The sequence below is a fragment of the Hyla sarda genome, chromosome 3 (genome assembly GCF_029499605.1).
Source record: "Hyla sarda isolate aHylSar1 chromosome 3, aHylSar1.hap1, whole genome shotgun sequence".
Lineage (NCBI taxonomy): Eukaryota > Metazoa > Chordata > Amphibia > Anura > Hylidae > Hyla > Hyla sarda.
This window is the reverse complement of record NC_079191.1, coordinates 271,933,476-271,956,348: the sequence shown is the minus strand read 5'-3', so window position 1 is coordinate 271,956,348 and position 22,873 is coordinate 271,933,476. Positions and strand designations below refer to the sequence as shown.

Sequence of the window (22,873 nt, the reverse complement as noted above, 5' to 3'; positions counted from 1 at the left end):
TTACTGTTAGGGCCCCTGTATTTTTGGTGGTAAGAACACGTTTTCTATATACTATAGAGGAGCTGCTATGTTACTGTTAGGGCCCCTGTATTTTTGGTGGTAAGAACACGTTTTCTATATACTATAGAGGAGCTGCTATGTTACTGTTAGGGCCCCTGTATTTTTGGTGGTAAGAACATCTTTTCTATATACTATAGAGGAGCTGCTATGTTACTGTTAGGGCCCCTGTATTTTTGGTGGTAAGAACACGTTTTCTATATACTATAGAGGAGCTGTTATGTTACTGTTAGGGCCCCTGTATTTTTGGTGGTAAGAACATCTTTTCTATATACTATAGAGGAGCTGCTATGTTACTGTTAGGGCCCCTGTATTTTTGGTGGTAAGAACATGTTTTCTATATACTATAGAGGAGCTGCTATGTTACTGTTAGGGCCCCTGTATTTTTGGTGGTAAGAACACGTTTTCTATATACTATAGAGGAGCTGCTATGTTACTGTTAGGGCCCCTGTATTTTTGGTGGTAAGAACACGTTTTCTATATACTATAGAGGAGCTGCTATGTTACTGTTAGGGCCCCTGTATTTTTGGTGGTAAGAACATCTTTTCTATATACTATAGAGGAGCTGCTATGTTACTGTTAGGGCCCCTGTATTTTTGGTGGTAAGAACATGTTTTCTATATACTATAGAGGAGCTGCTATGTTACTGTTAGGGCCCCTGTATTTTTGGTGGTAAGAACACGTTTTCTATATACTATAGAGGAGCTGCTATGTTACTGTTAGGGCCCCTGTATTTTTGGTGGTAAGAACACGTTTTCTATATACTATAGAGGAGCTGCTATGTTACTGTTAGGGCCCCTGTATTTTTGGTGGTAAGAACATGTTTTCTATATACTATAGAGGAGCTGCTATGTTACTGTTAGGGCCCCTGTATTTTTGGTGGTAAGAACATGTTTTCTATATACTATAGAGGAGCTGCTATGTTACTGTTAGGGCCCCTGTATTTTTGGTGGTAAGAACATGTTTTCTATATACTATAGAGGAGCTGCTATGTTACTGTTAAGGCCCCTGTATTTTTGGTGGTAAGAACACGTTTTCTATATACTATAGAGGAGCTGCTATGTTACTGTTAGGGCCCCTGTATTTTTGGTGGTAAGAACACGTTTTCTATATACTATAGAGGAGCTGCTATGTTACTGTTAGGGCCCCTGTATTTTTGGTGGTAAGAACATGTTTTCTATATACTATAGAGGAGCTGCTATGTTACTGTTAGGGCCCCTGTATTTTTGGTGGTAAGAACACGTTTTCTATATACTATAGAGGAGCTGCTATGTTACTGTTAGGGCCCCTGTATTTTTGGTGGTAAGAACATGTTTTCTATATACTATAGAGGAGCTGCTATGTTACTGTTAGGGCCCCTGTATTTTTGGTGGTAAGAACATGTTTTCTATATACTATAGAGGAGCTGCTATGTTACTGTTAGGGCCCCTGTATTTTTGGTGGTAAGAACACGTTTTCTATATACTATAGAGGAGCTGCTATGTTACTGTTAGGGCCCCTGTATTTTTGGTGGTAAGAACACGTTTTCTATATACTATAGAGGAGCTGCTATGTTACTGTTAGGGGCCCTGTATTTTTGGTGGTAAGAACATGTTTTCTATATACCATAGAGGAGCTGCTATGTTACTGTTAGGGCCCCTGTATTTTTGGTGGTAAGAACATGTTTTCTATATACTATAGAGGAGCTGTTATGTTACTGTTAGGGGCACACAGTCTGATATATTAGAAGACCATGTTTCCTGCAGCTTCTCAGTATGTGCTTTGGTGTCTGTCACATCTCTTCAGATGACTCCTGCGATATAGTTATTAAAGAGGTACTCCGCCCCCAGACATCTTATCCCCTATCCAAAGGATAGGGGATAAGATGTCTGATCGTGGGGGTCCCGCTGCTGGGGACCCTGCGATCTCGGCTGCGGTACCCCAGACATCCGGTTCACAGAGCGAACTTTGCTCCGTGCCGGATAACTGGCGATGCTGGGTGGAGGCTCGTGACGTCACGGTCACGCCCCCATCGTGACATCATGGCCATGCCCCCTGAATGCAAGTCTATGGGGGTGGAGGCTTGTGACATCACCCGATGTTGCACCCGACACCTGGTGCTGCACCCGACACTCTAAGTGAACGCCAGGTGAAGCAAGGAGATTGTGGGGGGCCTCAGTTGTGGGACCCCCGTGATCATAAATTGCAGGGGGTCCTGCCACTGGGGACCCCGAAATCTTGGCTTCGGTACCCCAGACATCCGATGCACAGAGCGAACTTCAATCTGAGCCGGATGACTGGCGATGCGGGGCGGAGGCTCGTGATGTCACGGCCATGCCCTGCTTGTGACATCATTGCCATGCCCCCTTAATGCAAGTCTATGGGAGGGGGCGTAGATTCGCAATGAGGGGTCATGGCCATGACGTTGTGAGCCTCCAGCGCTGCACCCGACGCTCTAAGCGAACGCCGGGTGTAGCAGGGTAATTGTGGGGGCTTCAGTGGTGGGACCCCCGCGATCATACATCTTATTCCCCTATCCTTTGGATAGGGGATAAAATGTCTAGGGGCGGAGAACCCCTTTAAGTATGTCTTGAAGTTTTAAATACATCTACTCTTAGCCACTGACTGGTAGGTTTGTTAAACAAAATAAAAATCAGGTAAATGTATGCAATAGCATAAAAGCAGTAGGGTAAAATTTTTTAATGATGCTTCGAAGTGCAAAGCTGTATTTTCTTTCCAAAAGGACAACTATCCCTGTACTAAAGAACAGTTTAACAATATTTGCCTTTTCCCTAGCCAGGGAAGAAACGATGAAAACAGTTCTCCCATATATGATGCTTGTTAGGCTGGCATCTGTTTATCTGAGGTGTGTAGTTTATCAGGTAAGGGTAATTGGTGACAGTGCCCTTTAAAATGCTCAAAGAACTAAAAGAAGTGCAAAGGCATATAGATAGTGAGTACAGTGTTGTACTTGTAATGCTAACTACATCATCGCATTTACATATAAAGCAGCAGATCTGAGTAAGCTTAAAGGGGTACTCCACTGGCCAGCGCTCGGAACTAAATCCGAATGCTGTTTTTGCGCTGCGGTGGTCGGCCATTCCCCTTGTGACGTCACCGCCACACCCCCTCAATGCAAGTCTATGGGAGGGGGCGTCACGCCCCCTCCCATAGACTTGCATTGCGGGGCCGTGGCCGTGACCGCACAAGGGGTGTGGCCGTCCACCGCAGCGCGAAAACAGCATTCGGATTTAGTTCCGAACGCTGGCCAGTGGATTACCCCTTTAATCCAGCCATTCTATTAGCTCAATGCCAACCTGGCACTGCAGGGCTTTGGTTACTTGTGCTACTAGGAAAACCAGAAAGCTCAGTCAGAAATGATATGAATAAGTTCCTTTTTGTCAGGTCTAGTGTTGTTTTCGGTAGGCTATAACCAATATTGTGGTGTCATGACTACATACATACAGAAAATAATACAAGTATTATACATTCTTAGAAATGACCGAGTTATAAATGTAGCAGGATAGGCAAAATATTTCAGAACTGTAAATACCCATGAAATATCCTACTTACAAAATGTAATAAACCTTATTTAGGATAGATTTTGAAATGAGAATTTGATATGTAAAAATCATAGTGCCACCATAAACTTATAAAATGATGTCATAAATTCTCCCGACCCTACCCAACCATTCCCTGACAGCTTGACGCACACGTATGTCGTTCACATGACATGTCAGCTGGCTGATGCAAGGAAACACCGCAGGCTGCAAAGCAGCAAACATCTGGTCCGGTAAGATCTGAATTTGGTTTAGTATTGTCAACACCATGTTGGTCCATGCCTAAAATACAAAGCACACATAGTTAGGTAGTGTAGGTGAAAGCAGAAACCCTCGTCTATACCTACAACATATAAAACAGATGGTGTTAATATTATTTGTGGCACAGAATAGTAAAGTAGACTACACTATTCTATGCCATAAACAAAGTAATACAGTATAGCAGATCAAACATACTCAAAGAAACGCTAGATTGTATTGGGCACACTGCAGTATATATTCCGACATATACCCAGGACATCATGCAGATAATACAGTGAAGAAAAAGATTATTTGACCTCCTGCTGATTTTGAAAATTTGCCCACCAGATATGACCAGTCTGTAAATTAATGGTAGGTTTATGGGACAGAATAACAACAAATACATCTAGAAAAAAGTGCATTTCATAAAAGTCATTAAGCGATTTGCATTTTACTCAGTAAAAGGGGTACTCCGGTAAAAAACATATTTTTTTATATCAACTGGTGCCAGAAAGTTAAACATATTTGTAAATGACTTCTATTGAAAAATCTTAATCCTTCCTGTACTTATTAGCTGCTGAATACTACAGTGGAAATTCTTTTCCGTTTGAAAAACAGAGCTGTCTGCTGACATCATGAGCACAGTGCTCTCTGCTGACATCTCTGTCCATTTTGGGAACTGTCCAGAGTAAACGGTAATCCCCATAGCAAATATATGCTGTTCTGGTCAGTTCCTAAACTGGACAGAGATGTCAGCAGAGAGCACTGTGCTCATGATGTCAGCAGACAGCTCTGTGTTTCAAAAAGAAAATAATTTCCGCTGTAGTATTCAGCAGCTAATAAGTACAGGAAGGATTAAGATTTTTTAATAGAAGTCATTTACAAATCTGTTTAACTTTCTGGCACCAGTTGATTTAAAAAAAAAAAAAAAGTTTTTCACCGGAGTACCCCTTTAAATAAGTATTTGTATCCCCTTTTAATCAACAAGATTTCTGTCTCCCAGGTGTATTTCATATAAGACAGGGATAGGCATAAGGCTATCCTTCATATAAGATAGAGATAGGCATAAGGCTATCCTTCATATAAGATAGGGATAGGCATAAGCTATCCTTCATATAAAATAGGAATAGGCATAATGATATACTTCATATAAGATAGAGATAGGCATAAGGCTATCCTTCATATAAGATAGGGATAAGCATAAGGCTATCCTTCATATAAGATAGAGATAGGCATAAGGCTATCCTTCATATAAGATAGGGATAAGCATAAGGCTATCCTTCATATAAGATAGGGATAAACATAAGGCTATCCTTCATATAAGATAGAGATAGGCATAAGCTATCCTTCATATAAGATAGGGATAAGCATAAGGCTATCCTTCATATAAGGTAGGGGTAGGCATAAGGCTATCCTTCATATAAGATAGGGATAGGCATAAGGCTATCCTTCATATAAGATAGAGATAGGCATACGCTATCCTTCATATAAGATAGAGATAGGCATAAGGCTATCCTTCATATAAGATAGGGATAGGCATAAGCTATCCTTCATATAAGATAGGGATAGGCATAAGGCTATCCTTCATATAAGATAGGGATAGGCATAAGGCTATCCTTCATATAAGGTAGGGGTAGGCATAAGGCTATCCTTCATATAAGATAGGGATAGGCATAAGGCTATCCTTCATATAAGATAGAGATAGGCATACGCTATCCTTCATATAAGATAGAGATAGGCATAAGGCTATCCTTCATATAATATAGGGATAGGCATAAGACTATCCTTCATATAAGATAGCACCAGGGACTATTGATAGTATTCAGAATATTGGGCAGACTAGATGGGCCAAATGGTTCTTATCTGCCAACACATTCTATGTTTCTTTTATACAGGTAGCAAGCTGAGACTAGGAGCACTCTCTCTGGGTGTGCTCCTAATCTCAACTTGTTACCTGTATAAAATACACCTGGGCAATCTATCAAATTATAAACTCTCCACCATGGCCAAGACTAAAGTTCTGTCCAAGGATGTCATGAACAAGATTGCAGACCTACTGAAGGCTGGAATGGGCTACAAGACCTTTATCAGCCACTGAAAGCCAGCAGTGCCCGCAAGGAGACCCTGCTCAAGAAAGCACATGTACAGGCCATCTGAAGTTTTCCAATTAACATCTGTCTGAAGTTTTCCAATTAACTTCTAAATCATTCAGGCCTGTACATGCGCTTTCTGGAGCAGGAGGACCTTGGGGGAACTGCGGGATTTCAGTCCTTTATAGCGTAGTGTGTTACCAATTGTTTGCATCAACTATTGTAAACTTCTCACCGAGCTTCTTTGTGATGGAATGTAGTGCAATCCAGCCTTGTGAAGACCTACAATCTTATCCCTGACATCCTTGGACAGCTCTTTGGTTTTGGTCATAGTGAAGAGTTTGGAATCTGATTCATTGCTTCTGTGGACAGGTGTCTTTTATACAGGTAACAAGCTGAGATAAGAATTACTCCCTTTAATGGGCAAACATACAAAATCAGCAGGAACCTTTCTTCTGCATATTTTGATGCCTCTACCATTCCAGCTGTCCCAAGTATTGTTCATCACGCCTGTATATAAGCAGTGATATGCAGTCAATGATTACCGTATTTTTCGCCGTATAAGGACGCAATTTTTCTTCCCCAAAACTGGGGGGGGGGAAAGTTGGTGCATCTTATATGGCAAATACACATTAAAACCCTGTCATATCACCGCGGTCCCGGCAGCCATCAACAGCCGGGTTTTGCGGCTAATACAGAACATAACCGATCGCGGTGATGCCCTGTATTAACCCTTCAGGCGTGGCGATCAAAGCTGACCGCCGCGTCTGAAGCGAAAGTGAAACTATCCCGGCTGCTCAGTCGGGCTGTTTGGGACCGCCGCGGTGAAATCGGGGCATCCCGAACAGCCCACAGGACACCGGGAGGGACCTTACCTGCCTCTTCGGTGTCCATCAGCGAATGAACGCTCCGCGCCGGGATCCCCTGCATGGCCGGCGTTCTCCTTCGTCATCACGTCGTCGTGCACGCCGTCCCGTCATCCAATAGGAGCGGCGTGCTTAGCGACGTGATGGTGGCGATGGAGAGCGAGGATCCCGGGCAGCAGAGACGTTCCGGAGCGACGGGGACACCCCAGGGACGCGGCAACAGCGATGGAGGGCGACATCCAGGGCAGCGGTGATGGGTCCGGAGCGGCGGGGACACGTGAGTATTACCTCCTATACCAGTTGTCTTCAACCTGCGGACCTCCAGATGTTGCAAAACTACAACTCCCGGTATGCCCGGACAGCCAACGGCTGTCCGGGCATGCTTGGAGTTGTAGTTTTGCAACATCAGGAGGTCCGCAGGTTGAAGATCACTGTCCTATACTTTACATTATATTTGGTTCAGAATCTTTTTTTTTCTAGATTTTCCTCCTTTAAAATTGGGTGCGTCTTATATGCCGGAGCGTCTTATACGGCAAAAAATATGGTAACTTTGGAAACCTCCTTTAAGAGCCATAAAATGGGAAATTACAAGCAGTAAAGCAGTAAAAAAAAAAAAAAATGGCATTACCTGTATTTGAGCTTCTGCATCTCTTGTTGAAATATTGAATGTGCTAACAGTGGACCCAGAGCGAGATCTCTTCTCCTGTCTCAAAATCTCAGGGCCAGCACTGAAAGAGTGTCTCATCTGAGTCTGGTCAACAAGATGTTGGGGCCTTTGTGGCATAGGTGAATCCTGCCCTCTAGAAGATAACATTTCTCCTTTTTTATCCAACTTTGTATCTTTAACAAATGTAGTCAGGTTATGTTGCTGCTTTCTCTTCTTGTATTCGGTCATGAGTTTTGCTATTGTTTTATCAGTGGCTATGGTATAGATTTTATTGCCAGCATTCTCCCACCATTCTTTCTTTTTGCCCTGATCTCTTTTCTCTAGCTTGGGACTTTGTGGCATTGATGCAGCAAAACCTCTTGGTGTTACATTATCAATAGGGTGCTCCTTATTTAGATATCTGTCATCTTCGGATGGTGTTTCCTTTCCCGAAATACCTCCAGTTGATGGTGTTGAGGTTTCTGACTGAAATGATGGTAGGATAAAGAAAGGATCTCCCCTAATACCTGGGTGATCGTCATTATTCTCCAGGTCCAGATGCATTTGAATGTAGTTATTACAAAGTTCCATGCAGAGCTTGTGAAGCCTTTTAACCAACCAAGCCCAATCGGCATTACTGACCGGCTGAACACTCAGAGATGGGACTCGAGCCCTCCATTGCCGTTTTTCCTTCCCTCTTGGAGGACTGACTTGAGCAGTTTCTTCAAATATATCTTCATCCTCTGATGAACACTGCTGGGAGGAATCTGTACTATGTTCATCTTCTTCAAAAAGGATTTTCTTGACAACCTCAGCAGTGATGTTGTCCTGATTGGTCAGCAAGGCACAAATCAAAGCCTGGAAGTAGATGTTAAAGCTCATTGCCGATTGTCGATATAGATTTGCTGCTCCACCAATGCCAGAAACTTTCATGAGCAAGCATTTCAAACCGGGACGGGCATCAAATTCCCTGGCTGTCCTATAGGAGTCCAACAACAAGTCAAAAATAACAGCCAAGTTTTGCATTGAAACGTATCTCAGAAATCCAACAGTTTTAGTTTCGGGAGGAGGGACCGATTTATCCTCAGTCACCGCAGGGCATTTTACAAACTCCTCCAACAAAATGTCGTATAGGTTTTGAAGCAGAACTTGATGAGAAAGCAAACTGACTACGATGGTCCTAAATGGAATACTTTAAGAAAAATAAAGAAATGGTGTTAGAAATGGTTAGCAGGTCTAATTTAAATGATGATGTTCTTCTACCATATAAGGCACTAAATAATAAATTACATTATAGATGTCACATTTTACCATTTACAATATACAGTGGTCCCTCAAGTTACAATATTAATTGGCTCCAGGATGACCATTGTATGTTGAAACCATTGTATGTTGAGACCATAACTCTATGGAAACCTGGTAATTGGTTCTAAAGGCACCAAAATGTCATCCAAAAATAGGAAAAAGTGAGGATTAAAGAAAAATAAGTAGATAACTAATACAGATAAAGCAAATCCTTACATATAAAAGTAAGACAGATCTGCTGGGAGCTGTAATCACTGTCTACGTAGTGTACAGGAGCTTCTTTAGGGTCCTTTACAGAACACGCAATGTCCTAAAAATTTTACATGGAGCCGCCCTAACCTGGTGTCCAAAGGAGCAGATAACCCAGGTACAGAGTAGTACAGAACATGTAGTACCACCCTGTACTGTAGGGGGCACTACCAGACAGCCAGTCAGTGCATACACTTCAGTAATACAGGGGTTTTACCAGTAAAATGCCCATTCTGATGATTCTGGTCTTTTATTCCAGCCATTGACAAGTTTCACAGATCTGGACTGTCTGTAGCATTGTCTGTTGAGTCTGTTTTCAAGTTACAATGGCCCAGAAAAGACCATTGTATGTTGAAAATATTGTATGTTGAGGCCATTGTAAGTTGAGGGATCACTGTATATCATTTGCCATTTTAGGGTGACTCTAAGTAACCCTAATACTACTCAAACACAGAGGTTTTTTGTTTTTTTTCATTGATGCCAATAAAGAAATGAAGACTTTCCTAGTGGATAATGCTGAATATTTTGCTACGATTGTTAAAGGGGTTCTCTTACAATAACAATCCCTGTTAATAATGAAGCCAGCATGGTCTATGATGATTGCTGTTGGTCAACCTTTGAAACCTCTAGCAATAACCACTGTTGTGGCATAACACACATAAATGGGTAGGGGATGCACCTGGTATTGCAGCTTGTCCTACTGAAGTAAAGTACAGGTAGTAACAGAAAATGCCTCTAAATCTCCCAGAAAACCCCTTTAATACATAGCTATAACAATCTCTGATTTATGTGAAATTCCACACATCTTTTTTATACATGCAACCCATTAGTGCCATTAAATAGGTTGTCCAGGGAGGAATATCTATATGGCTGGAAGTGGTGTAAAAATAAGAAACACAGGGGCAGATTTACTAAAGACCAGCATTTTACACACTAGTCTTTAGTTTATCTGCTCTGGAGTACTTTGCCCAATTTATTAAGAGGTGCAGATATGTGGGGCTGTCTTTACGACTTGAGGAGCTGCCGTACGTTTCAGCAAAATTTTACACCAGTTTTTAGGCACAAGTTTTGTTAAATAGGGCAGGTGTTAAAGGGGTACTCCATCGCAAACATCTTATCCCCTATAAGATGTCCCACCGCGATCTCTGGCGCAGCACTCCGTCATTCGACGCACAGAGCGAACTCCGCTTCATGCCCGATGACTGGCCATGTGGCTGCCACACCCTTCTATTCACTTCTATGGGAGGAGGTGTGACGGCTACGGCCTCTTCCCATTGACATGAATGAATGAGGTGTGATGTGACGTTCCTACGCTGCCGCTGCCAGCACTGAGATTGCGGAGGTCCCCAGCAGCAGGCCCCCTGCAATCTAACATCTTATCCCCTGTCCTTTGGATAGGGTATAAGATGTTTGGGACGTAGTACCCCTTTAAGGCCACTCATACTTCCTAAAAAGCAACACCCCTTTAATACAAAGATCCACTCCCACTCACCGAATGCGGCTTTAAAATGAACTATTTTTGGCACCAAATGAGACTTTAGATGCATAAAAAGTTGGATGTTTTTGCCCAAGTCTCGATTTATGCAACAAATTGTGACTATTATGTACATGATAAATTCCCTCCCATAGTAAACTCACCTCTCTTTTTTTGTACCCAACAATATAAGCAATATACATAGATGGGGTGGACACAGTTTCAGTACATTTCCGTGTAACCCCGGATTGTAATTTCTGTTAGCCCCACAATGCAATAGCACCATGCAACAAAGATCTTACCCCAGCTTTCTGTTTAGTAGAACAGCATAAGTTACAGGCAGGAGAGAAAAAGGCAGAGAATTAGAAGCTGTACATGCAGGAAATACAACAATACACACAACATAAGACATCAGCGATAACCTGAACCAGTGATGGTCAGCAGAAAACTAAAGCCTCCTACATCTATACATCAAGCTCCCCATGATTGGTGTCAGTGTTACCAGAGTCTGATCACAAGCATTACGCCACATGAAGGAGAATAGGGGACATACCAAATTAGAGTAGAGAACTATGACATTTGCTTGTTATATGCCCCCCCCCCCCCCCCGCTATGTTCTTCAGAAAGCATGCATAAAGGCAAAAGTGCATATTAAAAGACTACCGTATATACTCGAGTATAAGCCGAGTTTTTCAGCACGATTTTTCGTGCTGAAAACGCCCCCATCGGCTTATACTCGAGTGAACTCTCCGCCTGTCAATCCCTTCTCAGTGGTCTTCAACCTGTGGACCTGTTGTTGCAAAACTACAACTCCTTGCATGCCCGGACAGCCATCGGCTGTCCGGGCATGCTGGGAGTTGTAGTTTTGAAACCTCTGGAGGTCCGCAGGTTGAAGACCACTGCGGTCTTCGTCATCATCCCATCCCCCCCCCCCCCCCTTTAGTTTTCTATTCACCTCCCCTCGGTGGGAAGGAAGGGTGAGCTGGTCCGGAGGGTTAGTCGTTCCGGGCTGTCCATTTTCACCGGGGGGGGCCTCTTCTCCATGATCCGGGCATGCCCCAGACTAGTGACGTTGCCTTGACGACGACGCACAGGGAGACCGCATGAACGGGCATGCTGGGAATTGTAGTTTTACAACATCTGGAGGTCCGCAGGTTGAAGACCACTGATGAAGGGATTGACAGGCGGTGATGATGAAGGGGGGGGGATGATGACGGGGGTCTGGATGATGACAAAGGCCGCAGTGGTCTTCAACCTGCGGACCTCCAGAGGTTTCAAAACTACAACTTCCAGCATGCCCGGACAGCCGATGGCTGAAGGGATTGACAGGCGGTGATAATGAAAAAGGGGGGGGGGGGGGATGATGACGGGGGTCTGGATGATGACATGGGGGGATGATGTATTTCCCACCCTAGGCTTATAGTCGAGTCAATAACTTTTCCTGGGTTTCTGGGGTGAAATTAGGGGCCTCGGCTTATATTCGGGTCGGCTTATACTCGAGTATATACGGTATGTGGTATCATATAATTAATCTCATGATAGAAATTTACTTCCTCAGGATCCATAAAAAGTACACATGGACTGTTTTCTTTTGTCTGTGAAGGTTGAAGGGAAGCACATACAGGAAGAAATGACCTCTGCATGGATCAGGCCGATGACTCTTTATGGCACACGAAAGTCAAGTTTCAAAATCAGCGTCTATCATGCACTTGGTACATGGAATGTCCTAAGATTCTATGTATGATTTTTAAGTGCATAACACACAAATAACACATCTAAAGCAACTAAAAAAAAACATTGAAAACCATTTGTGCAAAGGTCTTTGCAAATGAGTAGCCAAACTGCTGAAGGGGACGTAACCACTAGATAAAATAACTGGCCACACACAAGTCTAAGGCACACTATGGGGACTAAAAATCAGTGAAAAAAAATATTTAAAAAATATTTTTTAGCTCCGCTGTAGATTTTGTGGTAAAATGAATGATGTCACTACAAAGTACAATTTGTCCAGCATAAAACAATCACTCATATGGCCCTGTACCTGGAAAATTGAAACCCTATTAATTTTAAAATGGTCAACAGTGCAGAAAAATAGGACAACAATTAAGTATTAACCCGTCTGCCTGTCATACAGTCTTACCTTTTCTGTGTGTGCCCATTGGGCTTCTCATCTGGAGGCAGCTCAATGATAAGCACACATGACTGAGCATGCTCAAAGCCTTCCTTATTGTTTGGGGTCTTTGGTGAGCACTGGGCATCCAGCATGAAGACCTGTCAATGGAAATGATATTAGTAATTATGAGCTGCAAAAATGGTGCATTAGGAAAGCAAACTGAGAATATTACATTGTTAAATAAGAAACATCTGGCTTTTTACACGCAATATTCGGGTTATCAACAAACAATACATAAATATATATACATAAAAGAGAAAGTAGCGGAGCAACTCACCCGGTGGTAATGGAGTCAGTTCAAATAATGGACATCGCGGTCAGGCGGAGATGCAGCGGGAGGTGTAACGGGGGGAATTCAGGTGTCGGGCCACAGCCGTATCGCACCCTCTGGTGCTTCGTCAGGCCCCTGCATCGCAGGGGCCTGACGAAGCACCAGAGGGTGCGATACGGCTGTGGCCCGACGCCTGAATTCCCCCCGTTACACCTTCCGCCTCCCGCTGCATCTTCGCCTGACCGCGATGTCCATTATTTGAACTGACTCCACTACCACCGGGTGAGTTGCTCCGCTACTTTCTCTTTTATGGATATTGATTACGCTTGCACTTTCAGCGTGTAGCACCACCCATAGGAGAGCAGACACCTGCTACACCAAGTTATATATTAAGAGGGATTAAGCCGTCAGGTGTATAGAACTGTGCCGGATCTGCGTTTTCTCTTGTGATTATAATACATAAATAAACCTCATGAGATAGAAAGCAGTGCTATAAATGAATCTCCTCATCTGCATTAAGCTTCCTTCATAGGAAAGAGTTTTCATTTATTGTAAGCACACGGACTTGCTTCTGCTATAAACCAATTTCTCATTTCCTTGCCAGGAGCCAGCCAACATGGGGAGGAGAACCTTATATTGTGGCTAGTTGGAATGAAAGTAATAGAATACCTTAATATTAGGCTTACCTGTTGTGTCATAGCCCGGATTCTCCAGTATTCAGCTTCTGCATTGGGAGATAAAGATGGTGCTGCCACCTTCACTTCACAGGCGTCTCCAGAAAAACTTTCCGACCCACTATGGAAATAACCTAATAGATTCTGAAAGGTGATGGACCTTTAGTTATACATTTACAGTAGAGTGCCCCACTTCATTGAAATAAAATATATAACATTTCTCGCGGCTTACCTTCATTGGTTCTAACGTAGCAGAAAACGCATCTTGCAAAGCACAGCATGCCAATCTCCACATCTCCTCTGTAAAGACTGGCCCTGCAGTTACCAATACATATCTAAAAACCAAGATCAAGACACTGACATCAGATTAAAAACTGTAAAAACATACTTAAAATCAATGTTGTAAATATAAGCTTCTGTATATTGCAAAGTCAGGGTTAAAGGAAACCTGTCATCAGTTTTATGCTGCCCCCACACGCTGGGACTATGAATCACTCTGATATGCTTGGGTGTTTCAGAGACCCTGGTAAGTAAGTAGTTCCTGCAAAATATCCCTGCAGCTGCACCCCCTGGCCGACCTTAAGTGACTCATGTCTCCCTACCTGTGTATAGGGAGAGTAGACTAACCGACAGCTCATCTGCGCCACCTGCACCTGTGCACGGGCCTGATCAGCAGCGTCCCTGACCACGTGTGTGCAGCAAACGAAAAAGGACGGTCCAGCCCAAGGTTGCAGGTAAAAGCAGTACTTTCTTTATTGGGTAGTATTCAGACAGAACAAAAGCCGACGCGTTTCGGACCTACACCCGGTCCTTAGTAATGGCTAAGGACCGGGTGTAGGTCCGAAACGCGTCGGCTTTTGTTCTGTCTGAATACTACCCAATAAAGAAAGTACTGCTTTTACCTGAAACCTTGTGTATAGGGAGAGACAAGTCAGTACTGGCATAGTGCAGCGCAGCCTTGGGGACCCTCCTTGATGACTAGTTTCTCCATGCAAAAAAACTAAATAATGAAACTGGCCTGGACAAAAATGATGGTACCCTGTACTTAATCTTTTGAAGCAGTCACTGCAATCAAGCGATTTCTGTAACTCTTAGGCTATGTTCACAAGGAGTTAAATGTGTGGAATGCACGCCCGGACGTTCCACACATTTGCATGCTCCGGCGGGGCTAGGATGGCTTGGAAATGCGCCATCTCCATAGATGGCAATGCATTTTCGAGCAGAATGCTCAGAAACATTGACCAGGTTTATTGTTTCTGCGGGTGCCGAAATCAGGATTTTCACAGCAGAAATATTAGCAGCGGAAATTCCATTGTGTGCTCAGTGTAGAAGAATCCCACTGAAATGAATAGGACGCTGCTGCTGCAGAAATTCCATGCAGAATATTCTGCTGGGTGAACATAGCCTGAATGATACTTCTGCACTTGGCTCATTCCTCATAAGCAAACTGCTCCAGCTGTCTCAGGCTAATAGAGTACCTTCTTCAGACGACATGTTACGGCTTCTTCCACAGATGCTCAATAGAATTAACATCTGGGCTCATAGAAGGCCACTTGAATAGTCCAATGTTTTTCTATTGGAGGGCCTATAACCTGCGACAGAGACTAAGCTTCCTGACTTTGGGTAGCACACGTTGAGCTACAGAATGCCTTAATAGTCTTGAGATTTCATTGTACCCTGTACAGATTCAAGACACCCTGTGCTAGATGCAGCAAAGCAGCCCAAATACCTAACTGAGCCTCTTCCATGCTTCTCAGTAGGTACAATGTGGGAGATTCTAAAAGACTACTGTAATTTCTGTTCCAGGAATATTATTCGCACCTTTTTTTTTCTCCTCACATTTTCAAAGGTCTCTTGTGCTGCTTTGACAATATGTGAAACACCACTTTTGTTTTGTTTTTTAGCAGAATTTTTTTTCTTTTTGTTGCAGCCATATTGGAATTTTTGCGCCAAAATTGCTGAGTTTGGCACCAAAATTGCCGTTTTTTGGACCAAATTTTAAATCCCAGAAAATTCTGGTGGAAACATCTCACAAAATATTCCATGGTTACTAGAGCCAAGACAAGCGATAACTATATAAATAAAACATTTCTGAGCTTAAATGTAAATGCAGGTGCAGTGACCAAGAGAAAAAAATTTATAAAAAATATATATTTTTTAATAAAATTTTTCAATAAAAATTATAATTTTTTTTTTAATAATTACTTAAATAACACATTTTCCCAACCAAAAACAATAAAACTACAACCATTTTTGAGATTTCTACACTATCAAAAAGCTGGTGTGAAATGTAAACTGGACTCTCACCCCTATGAAAATATCATGTAAAGCAGACAATATACGTGGACACACCCACTTTTACAAAACTGGCGTGAACAGTGTAAACTGTGGCACAAAGCGCTTTGAAAATGTGGCCGATACTTCTTGCGCCAAAATTTTGGGGCAAAATTTATTTATTTTTGCCGCAAAATTCTTTGAGAATCTCCCCCAATGTTTTTTTTTCTTTATGTGATTCATTTTTGTATCTGCATAAGGCTGATGTGACTTGTCGAAAATATTCCGTTTTGTCTCATCTGTGCATAGTACAAGTCACATAGCTTATGGAAAAATGGCTATAATATTTAATGTGGGGACTCGAGAAAAAATTGCGCCTGCTGTTTTCAGGATATACGTTTGTAAAATACAATACAAGAAAATGTATGTTGTGTGAACCCAACATGAACCTCAAATTACCATTTACCTGTCAAGTTACACCTACCTAATGCAGGAACAGCCTACTCGAGAGATGGTTTCAGTGGGTTCAGCCACACATGATACAAGCAGCTTAAATAATTCTTTTAGCATTGTGTTAATCATATTCTCATATCCAATGTCTGCAATAAAACAAATAAATATATTAAATGGAAACTGTCAGATCCCAAAACTTTTATATGTTGTTACTGGTGAAAATTAAAGACCTTTTGTGATATGGTTGTTTGAATGTTTAATGAAGAAAACGGCTCCTGAAAATCCCACCACTAGGGGTCCCCATATCTACTGGGACACTAACCAGTCCTTCAGCCGCATCAGCTTGTCTATGAGTCATGGACAAGAGATTACATTTTAATTGCAGCATTTTCCCCAATAGACAGTGGTCTGCAGCCACTGTCAAGTACATATTACTGTGAACTCCAGACAGGAGAAGCAACACTAGTTGAGGGAATAGCCTGCTAATTTTATTCACTACAGGGGACTTTTTTAATAATAGTACAATAAAAGTGAAGTTTTATATAGTTAGGGAGGGAATTTTCAATAGGGGTTTTTTACCCCGTCACCTTGGTGACTGGGGTTTGGAGGTTTTTCATGGACAAGAGAGGACTCATGGACAAGGCTGCATGAGCAAACACACCAATTACCTCCCACCACCACAAGGGAGGAACACGTCCCCTTCCCCTGAGAGGATTTCCAACACTGTTACCAAATAAAAAGGGATTTTATAATAAACTAGCTGAATACCTGGCGTTGCCCGGTTTTTCCTTCCTAATCCTTGTTGGGGAGGAAAATAAACAAAGGAGGAAGCTTTTGACTTCATATCCCGTCCCCATATATTGTTGTCATATCCCAACCCCATATCCTGACCTCCTATCCCGTCCTCCTATCCCGTCCTGCTATCCCGTCCTGCTATCCCGACCTCCTATCAGAACCTCCTATCCCGTCCATCTAACAAAACCTACTATCCCGTCCTGCTATCACGACCTCCTATCCCATCCTCCTATCCCTTCCTCCTATCTCGACCTCCTATCCCGGTCCTCCTATCCCGACCTCCTATCCCGACCTCCTATCCCATCCTCCTATCCCATCCTCCTATCCCGTCCTCCTATCCCATCCTCCTATCCCATCCCCCTATCCCATCCCCCTATCCTGACCTCCTATCCTGACCTCCTATCCAGACCGGTAATATGTGTACCAGTTATTGAAATATCTCCAGCCGTACGGAAGTTATGTGGGAACATACATTTCCCATTGATTTGCATGGGACTTTAAACAAAAACCCCGACCCTCACAAATGGGGGTAGTTAAGGGTTAAATTAACTATCCTATATTTTAAGTGGACATATAAGTAACATGTGACCAAGTATTATCAAAATATCTCCAGCCGTTTGGAAGTTATGCAGTAACATATATTTTCCATAGACTTGTATGGGACTTTAAACATAAACGCCGCCCCTGGCAAATGGGGGTGAGTAAGGGTTAAATGACCTATCCTATGTTTGTTGTTGACATATAAGTAACATGTGTGCCAAGTTTCATGTTAATATCTTTAGCCGTTTGGACGTGATGCTGGAACATACACACATACATACACGTTGAGTTTTATATATATATACATATATATATATATATATATATATATATATATATATATATATATATAAAAACCAGATACAGGCGCAGCACTCCAACAAAATAAGTGATTTAATATCTCATGTCAGCATTACAACGTTTCAGCTCCTCCTGGAGCCTTTTTCAAGCTCCAGGAGGAGCTGAAACGTTGTAATGCTGACATGAGATATTAAATCACTTATTTTGTTGGAGTGCTGCGCCTGTATCTGGTTTTTATCTTGGATGGACTCTGATCAAGTCCTTTGGGACGCTGGCACCAATTTTTTGGTTGGACTGGATAAGTAGTGCTGCTTTATTTTGGGATTATATATATATATATATATATATATATATATATATAGATAGATATAGGTGATAGAGGCAGAAAAATTAGATGTACATGGTCAGGATTAGGTACTGAGTGACATATTAATTTTTTTTTTTTTTGTGGGATCTGGCAGGTACGCTTTAAACTGGTAGATCAGAAAACATGCAAATAAGCATGACTGGCAATGGTGAGGTGCTAATGTTTAAATTTTTTAGTAAACTGCATCATCATTATCAATTCTCCAATATACCTTAAATACCACTACTGCTATTTGTACAATCAGGAGTTTTGTGGTACCGCTCAGTATCAAGGGATGTCAGATTTCTTATGGAACTACTCCCCTTCCAGCACACCCCGACATAGATTTAGTATCAGACAGCCCCTGAGCTTCATCTACTGACACAGGCACTGTGAATGTGATTACTCTGTTACTCTGTTCCTGTTATTTTACTAATATCAAAATCACTTCAGCTCATATTGGAAGCTTTTAAGATACTGGAAGGATATTATGGAATTACATTATCCTGCAAATCAATAAGGAAAAAAATGGACAAACTCTTTAGCATAAACTTATAAACTTTAAATATAAAAATACTCAAAAAACATCCCAACAATTCCTCTAATCAAATCTCCCCTCTTTGATCCTGTTGTGTCTCATACTGCAACCAAACTGTGAAAAATATATATAGCATTGTATGTTTTTCCTAGAAGGTCAGCCATTGGCCCTCAATGCCACTGGTCTGGCTATGAGGCAACAGGCTACAGCAGGATCCCACCCATATGCCCACAATATGAGACCAAGAATGCTTATCCCCCTAGGGCAGATTGGGTCTTTTTGACCAACTAAAAAAAAAAATCATCGGCCATTGGCTGCACATCTCTCTGAGTAATAGGGTTGTGGGATGTGTGGCCAATTGCTGATTGCCACACGGATGATCCAGAAATTGTTCACGTAGCCATCCCTGCCCGAAGAGCATTGATCTAAGAGATTTGCAGTCGTGTACAGGGTAGCTCAGGCCGTCTTATACAACCCTTAGTAAAGCCTTGACCCTCAAAGCAGGAATAGGTGATAAGACAATGGCATATGGCCATGTGCAACAGAGTGGGCCATGACGCCCTAATACAGGTTAATGTGCAATCTTTAGCTTGGTCAGCCTCCAAAATAAATGAAAGAACAACCAAGTTAAAAGAAATGGCCACACTAAGGCTAGAAACACAAACTGCGGAAATGTCTGCAGCACAAAACATGTCAATTTGTTACGTTTTCTTTTTTCAATTTAGGTGGGTGTCTACTTTCAGTAAACTGTCTGGGTTACTAGTGGAGTAAAATGTCCAAAACCTCTGGCAGTGAAAAAGTTAGAGGCTGAACACATTTGAAAATAATTTATATATTTTTTTTGCTTTATACTTATGGCGCAAAAAATATTTTCTCCATAGGTCTTTGTTGCTTAGTTTCCCTTCTACAGCCTCTAAAATGTACTGTCTGAGCTCCATTTTCAATTGAAGGAGATATCCAGCCAAAAGTGGTAAAAAAAAAAAAAAAACAACATAAATCATTTATACATATAAGCTCATCATGACTCCAGACGGCATCCCAGCTGAAAACTACACACACTGGGGGAGATTTATCAAAACCTGTCCAGAGGAAAAGTTTCCCATAGCAACCAATCAACTTGCTACTTTCATTTTTTAACAAACTGCAAAATGTAAGAAGCAATCTGATTGGTTGCTATAGGCAACTTTTCCTTTGCACAGGTTTTTATAAATCTCCCCCACTGGGCTAGTTTCCTGTGTGAGCTGAAGGGAGGGGCAGCTGTGAGAGTCAGCAGTGATGGGGGGTGTGAACTCCAGCCAATGAGGGACACTCAAACCCGGCAAACTGAAGCTGTCGGCTCTCTGAGCTAAGGAGAAGGGAGTGTGAAGTATGTCTACAGTAGACGCTAGTCATCATGTGTGATAAGATCTCCTGGACTTCCTGCCTGGAGGAAAAGCTGAGAGAAACAGGGTATGTGCTCAGCAAAGATTACACTTCACATTGCAAAGTTATATAACTTTATCATGTGCAGCTATATAAAGGTTATTTCATTTGGAGTTCTCCTTTAAACTTTGTACACAGCCGGGGCATGGCCTGGCGGTTGAGATGAACGGTCGCACACTGTAAGTGCTCCCGCTCAGAACCTACACATTACCTGTCCTGAACTGAGTCCTGGAGTCCCTGACACCATTAACTCGTCTTAGGAACAAGAACAAGGTCTGTGCGGCAGTGGAGAAGCTCCAAGACTTCGCCCGCATTGGAAAAGCAAGATGGCGTGGGGCAGGTTGGAGCGCTTGCTTCTACCTCAATCACAGAGGTGCATGAAGCCTATTCGCTAGAAGGGTGTCCAGAATCTCCAGAACTGATGCTAAGGGAGGTGAGCGATACCATCCTCCTGGCTATCCAGGCATGCAGATCCTCACTCTCCGGGAAGATGGAGGAGATCAGGGTGGATGTGGGCCTCCTGCAGCAAGATATGGAGAATCTCCGCAGAACATCATATCTCCACACTTGAGGACACTGTGGCTCCCATTATATCCTCCCTCCGCACAGTGCAGGAGCAGCTTGAAATTGCCCAGCAGAAAAACCACGATCTTGAGAATGTGCCGCCGGAATAATATCTGGATGATCGGCTTACCTGAGTGGGCGGAGGACCAGAATCCTGGGGGCTTTGTGGAGGGCTGGACTAAAGACCTCTTTCCTGAGGTAAAGTTCTCTACAGCATTTGCAGTGGAGCATGCACACCATGTGCCCTCAAGACCACCATTACCTGGGGCGCCCCCTGCACCCTTTGCTGGCCCGACTTCTCAGCTGCAATGACAGAGACCTGATCCTCTGCTCTGCGAGGACATTGCCGGAGATCACATTCAACAGCAACAGAGTTCCCGGATTTTCTCCATATTCCCGGATTTTTGTCAGATCTGCAACGCAAAAGAGCTTCCTTCACTTCCATCAAGTCTGCGGGAGAGGGGTGTCCCCTATTCTATAGCTTACCCTGCTCGCCCATGGGTTGTGGATGGAGACAGGGCCATCTTTTTCTCCACACCACAGGAAGCTGATTGGCTGGCTGAACAGGAGAAGGTGATCCCCGAGACGCTGCTGTGAAGAACCGGCACATGTGCTAGGTGCCTTCCTATACTACTACCTGGGGGATCCTGCTCAGTGTCCACATCAACCTGTCTGACTCCTCACCTAGCTCTCTCCAGCTGCTTTAACCCGTTTACAGCTGACAGCGATCCGGCATTGGATGTGAGACACACTATGCCCTCTGTGGGGCCCGGTACTGTTACGCTCCCCTGGTAGCTCTTGTTCTCCCTTGGTTTGTCCCGTCCCCCTGTTTAGTATCTCTTCCTGCCCTGCTTCCCCCCCGGGGAGAGACACTGCCACCCTCCTTGGCTCAACATGATTCCCCTGATCTTGTATGTACCAGCCCCACTTCCCTCCACTGACCCTGGATTCCCCCCCTACTTTGTTCCCCATCTCCGCTGGCCTCCTGGCTCCTTCACCCTGACTCCTGTTCATCGTCCACCCCCCTTCCCTTCCTACAGGAATTTATGGAGGGTAGCTATGTCTCTGAATACTCCGAAGGACACTATGCAGCACTGTTTATGCTTCCGTACCTGTTATGCATATTGTAAGGGGAGCTACTGAAGTCCAGTTGTAGTGCCTTTGGGAGCTTTGCTGGAACATCAGAAGAGCCCTGTACCCCATGTAAGCGTGCAATGATTTTTGCCCACATTAGAAGGTACCGTCCGCATATAGTTGCCTTACAGGAAACTCACCTCACCCCTGATAGAGACAACCAATTATCTAAATCATGGGTCCAATGGCTACAACATTCCTTCCATACCTCATTTTCTAGAAGAGTTACTGTTCTGGTTAGTCGGTTGGTAAGATGGGAACTGGTTACGGTCCGTAGGGACCCGTTAGGCCGATATATCTTTATCCCTGCCTATTTAAACAATGTCCCATTTGTATTCTTGTTTATCTATATCCACCCCCGGCATCTATGGAAATATTGCATAGAGCAGTTACCTTTGCAGCTGGGTATCCATCCTTCCATGATACCAGACCCTTCCATGGACCATCAAAGCCGTCACCATGACCTACATTTATGTCCATTGTCATTAAGGGGTTAAAGCCTCGGATGGGTCCTTATTGCTTGGTAATGAGGAAATGGCTCTTCGCTTTTCCTCCTTTTACTCTGACCTTTACTCCTCACAGGTGCAGTACGATGAGGCGCGGTTAGCCTCCTACCTGGATGGCAATGCATTCCCTTCGCTATCTGAGGAGGACAGAGACTCCTTGGATGCTCCTCTTACGTTGCAGGAGGCACAAGAGGCAATAGCTGATATGACCAAGGGTAAGTCTCTGGGCCCGGATGGCCTTCCATTGGAGATTTACCTGAGGTATTCAGATGTGCGCCTCCCTCCCCTCTTAGCCATGTAGCAGGCAGCGTTTGCAGATGGAACCCTGCCAAATTCTCTCTAATGTCATCTTATTGAAACCAGATAAAGACCCTGTGGAGTGTGGCTCCTACAGGCAATATCTTTACTAAATTTGGA

The 22,873-nt window shown here is 43.2% G+C and overlaps 1 protein-coding gene across 1 annotated transcript in view; it reads right to left on the bottom strand.

The window, feature by feature from the left end:
• Nucleotides 1-3,278: 3,278 nt before the first annotated feature.
• The window catches only part of ARFGEF3 (ARFGEF family member 3), a 90,641-nt gene continuing 71,046 nt past the window's right edge, over nucleotides 3,279-22,873 (bottom strand). Inside the window, exons 29-34 of the mRNA XM_056566657.1 lie at nucleotides 16,343-16,457; nucleotides 13,817-13,919; nucleotides 13,597-13,728; nucleotides 12,607-12,737; nucleotides 7,421-8,630; nucleotides 3,279-3,878 (exon numbers count right to left, since the gene is read on the bottom strand). Coding sequence (XP_056422632.1) covers nucleotides 3,687-3,878; nucleotides 7,421-8,630; nucleotides 12,607-12,737; nucleotides 13,597-13,728; nucleotides 13,817-13,919; nucleotides 16,343-16,457 — 1,883 coding nt within the window. The 3' untranslated portion in view covers nucleotides 3,279-3,686. The remainder of the gene's footprint in view (nucleotides 3,879-7,420; nucleotides 8,631-12,606; nucleotides 12,738-13,596; nucleotides 13,729-13,816; nucleotides 13,920-16,342; nucleotides 16,458-22,873) is intronic.